Genomic DNA, 6000 nt, shown 5'->3' on the forward strand with positions numbered 1-6000 from the left:
GAAAGATAAGATTAAATCGATAAGTTCAATTGGTAAGTCTGTAGCTTGCGCCATTTTTAGCAGTATGCCGATAGTTTAGCCTCCGTCGAACTGTAGCAGCAGAGGGAAATTATTACATAATAAAATATGTGACAGATGTGACAGCGTGACGCCGTGACATTCTGGCAAGGTTCTAACAGTACCCCCTCCTTAAAGTCGGCTCCTCCGGAGACAACCCTTCAAGACCTCCACGTTCGCCAATTTCGTTCCAACTTCTTAAGATATTCGGCATCAAACTGTTTGTCATCCCATCCGAATAAAGTCTTGGCTGTAAATCGATTAGGTAGTTCCCTTTCTTGGAACCCGGTGTCACGTAGAACGTGCTGTATCCTATTGAGTTCCCCATAGAGTTGGTGGAATTCAGTAATCAATTCTTTGGCGTTAGCCAAGTTTTCCTCGGGTTCCCACGAGTCTGCTTCTGCCGTATACCCTTTCCATCGTACTAAGTACCGCTTCTTTCCGCGGAGCCATTTGGCGTTAAGGATTTTCTCCACTTCCCACTCCTGTTCTCCTTCTATTTCTACGGCCGGTGCCGGTCTACTTCCTTGTCCATCCACTTGTTCTCGATATAGTACTATTCGGCTGACGTTAACCACCGGATGAATCCGAATAGATCGGGGAAGATCTATTTCCACTGCGTTGGGGGAAATGATCTTCTTGATGGTATATGGTCCGATGAACTTCTCCGTAAGTTTCCGGGTAGGTCGTCCCTGGATTTGAAGGTCTCGGGTAGCCAATAGAACTTTATCTCCTACTTTGTACTTAACCGCTTCTCCTCTGCTTCTATCCGCATACCTCCGCATGTCGTCTTATGCCTTTTTTAGGGCCGCTTGAGTTTCCTCGTGTTGAAGTTTCATGCGGTCCGCAAAGTCCGCTGCCGCCGGGTGATTGCCTTGTCGTCGAAGATCGAAGCCAGTTCTTGGATGTCTTCCCACGTTGACCATAAATGGAGTTTCCTTTGTTGATGATTGTTCTTTATTGTTATAGGAAAACTCTGCCGTTGCTAGCCAATCAGGCCAATCAGTTTGTCTGTGATCAACAAATGATCGGAGGTATTGCTCTAGTTCTTGATTGGTTCGTTCGGTTTGGCCATCCGTCTGTGGGTGAAACGCCGTAGATAACCTAGTGTCGATTCCCAACATTTTATTCAACTCCTTTGTAAAGTCTGCAGCAAATTGCGGTCCCCTATCTGAGATCACCGTTTCTGGTAATCCATGCAACTTCCATACGTGATCCCTGAACAGCTTAGCTAGTCCTAGCGCTGATGTCGTTTCTGTAGTTGGGATGAAGTGAGCCATTTTACTGAATCGATCGCACACTACCAGAATTGAGTCCATTCCCTGTGACTCTGGTAATTTTACTATGAAGTCGACGGATACGTCGGCCCATGGTTTGGTGGGAATAGGGTTCGGCATTAATTTTCCTGCCGGCGGTGTTGGTCGATTCTTGTTTCGTTGACATTGGTCGCATCCCTCTACGTACTTCTGGACTTGCTTAGTGACGCCTGGCCACCAGTAATTGCGTGTTACCATTTCTACTGTCTTCCATTGTCCTCCGTGTCCAGCAATGGGAGTATCGTGATGTAGTCGAATGATCTTGGTCCTTAACGTCTCATCTTTCGGCACATAGACTTTTCCTTCCTTCAGTACTAATCCCTCCTCTAACTTCCACTCGTCTCCCCTCAATGACTTCACCTTTGCTCGCTTCATTTCTTCTACCGCTTTTACCACATCATCTTCTCTTGCTTCAGATTTTCTGATTTCCTCTAATATTCCTTCTTCCTCGGCATTGATTAACATATGACCTTCTTCCATTGCTCGAATTGCAAAGTATTCTGGTTTTAACAAGGTTTGATCTTTGTTATCATCCTTTGTTCCTTGTTCGAAATCAGGTCTTCTGCTCAACGCGTCTGCCTTCCCCATTGTCTTTCCTGGACGGAACTTTAATTCGAAATTAAATCTAGATAGATATAAAGCCCATCTGGCCTGTCGTCGATTTAGTTGTTGGGCTTTCGCGAAGTATTCTAGATTGCGATGATCTGTCCAAATTTCGAACTTATGTTTCGCCCCTTCCAGGAAATGTCTCCATTCTTCTAAACACCGCATAATCCCCAGCATCTCCCTATCGTGAATGTCGTAGTTTCATTCCGTCTCCGTCATTGATTTGGAGATGTATGCTACCGGCCTCCACTTTCCGTCTTCACATTTCATTGCCAACTCTCCACCCGTGGCGTAAGCCGATGCATCAGATTCCACCTTTAGCTCTTTATCCAATTCTGGGGCTACTAGGATTGGATGTGATGTGAATCTTGCTTTTAGCGTACCAAAGGCCTCTTCTTCTTCATCTCCCCAACTCCATTTCTTGTCTTTTTTAGTTAATGCGTGTAATGGTTTTGCAATACTGGCGAATTTTTCAATGAACCGTCGATAGTAATTTGCCAGTCCCAAGAATCTTTGTACATCTTTAACGCATTTTGGAGTTGGCCACTCTACTACGTCTTTCACTTTCCTTTCCTCCATCTTGATTCCGTTTCTCCCTATTATACATCCCAAAAATCCCATTTCACTTCGTTTCCATTCGCATTTTTCTGGTTTTGCGAATAGATCATTGTCCATCAACCTCTGCAACACTTCTTCCACCACCTTATCGTGCTCTTCTTCATCGTCTGTTCCTACCAAGATATCGTCAATGAATACAGCTACTTTTCCCGTATTTACTAAGTCCCTAAAAAGTTCGTTCATCATAGTCTGAAAAGTAGCAGGCGAATTTGTAAGTCCAAAAAACATAACAGTGGGTTCAAAGGCACCCATGAAAGTAGTAAAGGCTGCCTTCCACTCGTCTCCTTCTTTTATCCTAATGTTATTATAACCCCAACGTAAATCTATCTTAGAGAATAATCGTTTACTACCCATAGTGTCTATAAGTTCAGAAATTAAAGGTAAAGGATAATTGTTCTTAATTGTCCAATCGTTCAAAAATCGATAGTCCTGTACCATCCGCTTCTTTCCATCCTTCTTTGGCACAAAAAATACCGGTGAGGTTTGGGGAGATTTCGAAGGCCTAATGTATCCCTTTCGGAGTTGGTCCTTGATGAATGCTTGGACTTCCTCTCTTTCGTTTGGCGACAAGGGGTATATTTTCCCCTTTCTTGGGTTTGAAATCTTCCTTTAATTCGATAGCATGATCCCATGGTTTCCTAGTAGGCATTCTCTCTGATTCCTTTTGTTTGAATACTTTAAGGAACTTGTGGAACCGTTTTGGTACTACTTGCTCTACCGAGTCTATGCTTCAAATTTCTTCTTCTTCCGGCATTTCTTCTGTCATCCCTCTCACCCACGTTTCTAGTTGCTCTCCTTCTTCTCTACTCCTATTTTTCCTTTGGGCGCTTATCCATTTAGGACGTACCTGTCCAGCCTCCGCTTGTCCCGCGGTGGCTGTCTTGCTGTTATCTTCTTCTAGACGTTCTGCCTTTTCCCCATTTAATCGGTCAGCCACGTCACCGGGTGATTGCGCCCACCCCTCAGCTTTCTCTTTGGGTTGTTGTGCCAACCCCTCAGCTCTACCATTTGCACGCCTGTTACGTGCCAATTCCCTAGCGAATGCTGCCTCAACTCCTAATGCGATCCCTTCGATGATGTTTTTGGGAGTGGTGAATCTCCCTACTGCTTTGTTCACCCGTTCGTACCTCTCTTCCTCATCTCTGATTTCTTCCTGCTCCTTTTCATATGCTTCTATCTTGGCCATGGTTGGCCCTTCCTCTTCGTCATCACTTCCTTCGTATGGCATACCAAACTCGTCCAAGGCCATTTCCTCCATTGCTGGGCATTTGTGTTTGCTCAGCAAGTGTTCCGACGTTTGGGTTCCACACTCCTCGCATCTATATTGCAACACTGTTCCCCAATTTGATTTCTTTGGGAAGGAAACTAATTTCCAACCTGCATATTGCTTGTGTGACATGTCAGGCTTTTCCCTCTTTTCTTCCTCTCGTGCTTCCTTCATCAACTGCCGTGTTGATTTCCTTGGTTCCTCTATCCTTCGTATTTCTTCTTGCTTTTCTTTTGTTTTTCCTTTGTCTTTGTACCCACACCCATCTGGGCACCTGGTCATCTTTACCTCTCCTTTCTCCCAATCGATTTCAGGGTTATGCATCTGTAGCCACGGCATTCCCAATATGACTTTGTTCTTCCCTAGGCCACATATCTCGAAGTGTACTCTTTCCTTGTGTCCTTTGTAGTATACGTTGGCAACCACTCGATGTGTCACTGCTCCAGATGCGTTGATTGTCCCATCAACATTCTTGACCGGAATTGGTCTTTCTAAAGGTTCCAGCTTGAACCCTTCTTCCTCTGCAAACACCTTATCCATGAACATCCCCGTTGCTCCACTATCCAACAACGCCTGTACTCCTACTCCATCATGTGTGTCCAACTTTTCTACCCCCACATTCAGCTTAATTTCCCTTAAAGGTCGTATTGTCCTTACAAGGAAACTCTCCTCTTGTACAGTGTCCAAAACATTGATTTCGTTACATAGTACATCAAATTTGTTGTAGGAAGTCAAACGAGGAGACTTTGCTTCCTTTACTCTTTTAAATTCTTCTGCTCCTCCTCGAACATCCTCTTCCAATAGTCCCGCTGCTCGTCCACATCTAATGTTCGCACATCTCGAGCCGGAGCCTTGCTCCAGCAATTCTTCGCCATATGGCCCAACTTCCCACACTTGTAACACTTGATAGGACCTCGACTGGGTCCTGCGGCGGTGTCGACATCCATCGCGTTGGGATCTCGACGTTGAGGCTGTGGCCTCACGAAAGTGTTGTTGGAGGTGTGGGTTCGTAGTTGGGGCTTAGCTTGCCCCTGCCGATAGTAGTCTTCCTCCGCCTTTGCTTGTCTCCACTGCCTATCCAACTTCATGCTCCTCTCGTACCAACTCCTGATGGTAGTTGGTGGGTTCTCTGACTCCATCAGCGCCTTCCTAATCCTTCCTGATAAACTTCTCTTGAATTCTTCGATGAGGGCTCGTCCCTCGTATCCGCTGTCTCGTGCTATTCTCTTGAACTCCTGTACATGCTCTTCTGCGCTTTTGTTTCCTTGCTCGATTAATCTCAACTTCCCTACTGCCGTACTCTCCTCATCCGCATCTCCGAAATTGTTTCGCAGACTATCAAAAAGCTCCTCCGTGTGGGCTGGAGCTTCTTCTTCACCACCTTCGATCATCTCCATAATGTTTTCCTTCCACGATTCTGCAGCTCCTCCTTGTACATACGACAATATCCACGTAATCTGATCTCCTTGTAGCCTGCCTACCATCTTCAAACTTAAATAAATCTTGCATGCTGTTATAAAGCCACTCAGCTCCTTCCCATCTCCTGAGAATATTTTTGGTCTTGCCACATCAATTTGTGGCGGCACTACTTGGACGATGGGAGTTTCTCCGTCGTCCCCTGCCGGACCTGGTGGGCCTGGTGGACCCGGTTGTGGGTTGTTCTGCAGCTGGGCGAGTTGCTGCTGCAGTTGTGCGATGAGGTTGTGCTGAGCGTTCAGCTGATCAAGTATTTGTTGGGGGTTGGCCATGTCTGGCTCGTGGTATTTGGGGGGAGGTGGTTGATATAGGGGTAGGGGGGATACGGATGGTTCTCGTTGTTCTGGTTCGGATTCTTCGGATTGGGATTCCGAGATGGATTCTTCTTCCTCGGATTCGGAGGAAGGTACTCGGAATGTTCCAGGCGGTAGTCGATGAGAAATTTTGAGGAAGGTGAGGGAGGTCTTTTCCTGTCACCTGGTGCGTATCCACCAATCCAATGAAGCCAATAGCCTGCTTCACTTGGACGTGTATACAAAAAGAAAAAGTTTATTCAAGAATGCCGCACTGGCGAAGGAAAGACTACTGCCGTAGATTAAGCTATATACGACGACGATCTTCCCGCCTAATCTAGACCCGCACTTAACGTGGCAGTGTCAC

The 6000-nt window shown here is 45.9% G+C and overlaps 2 protein-coding genes across 2 annotated transcripts; both read right to left on the bottom strand.

Annotated features, from left to right (window-relative positions):
• Nucleotides 1-3327: 3327 nt before the first annotated feature.
• On the bottom strand, nt 3328-3996 carry AGABI2DRAFT_145235 (hypothetical protein; the record flags this gene model as incomplete). Its single annotated transcript, XM_006464043.1, has 1 exon — nt 3328-3996. One exon carries the CDS (start codon nt 3994-3996, stop codon nt 3328-3330), a length of 669 nt encoding a protein of 222 aa, XP_006464106.1.
• A 623-nt stretch (nt 3997-4619) lies between these two features.
• Nucleotides 4620-5612, bottom strand: AGABI2DRAFT_145236 (hypothetical protein; the record flags this gene model as incomplete). The annotated part of the gene is made up of 2 exons (XM_006464044.1): nt 4620-4687; nt 4778-5612. The coding sequence occupies 2 exons, from the start codon at nt 5610-5612 to the stop codon at nt 4620-4622; spliced, it is 903 nt and encodes a 300-aa protein (XP_006464107.1).
• Nucleotides 5613-6000: the final 388 nt, after the last annotated feature.

This window comes from Agaricus bisporus (genome assembly GCF_000300575.1).
Source record: "Agaricus bisporus var. bisporus H97 unplaced genomic scaffold AGABI2scaffold_9, whole genome shotgun sequence".
NCBI classification, from domain to species: domain Eukaryota; kingdom Fungi; phylum Basidiomycota; class Agaricomycetes; order Agaricales; family Agaricaceae; genus Agaricus; species Agaricus bisporus.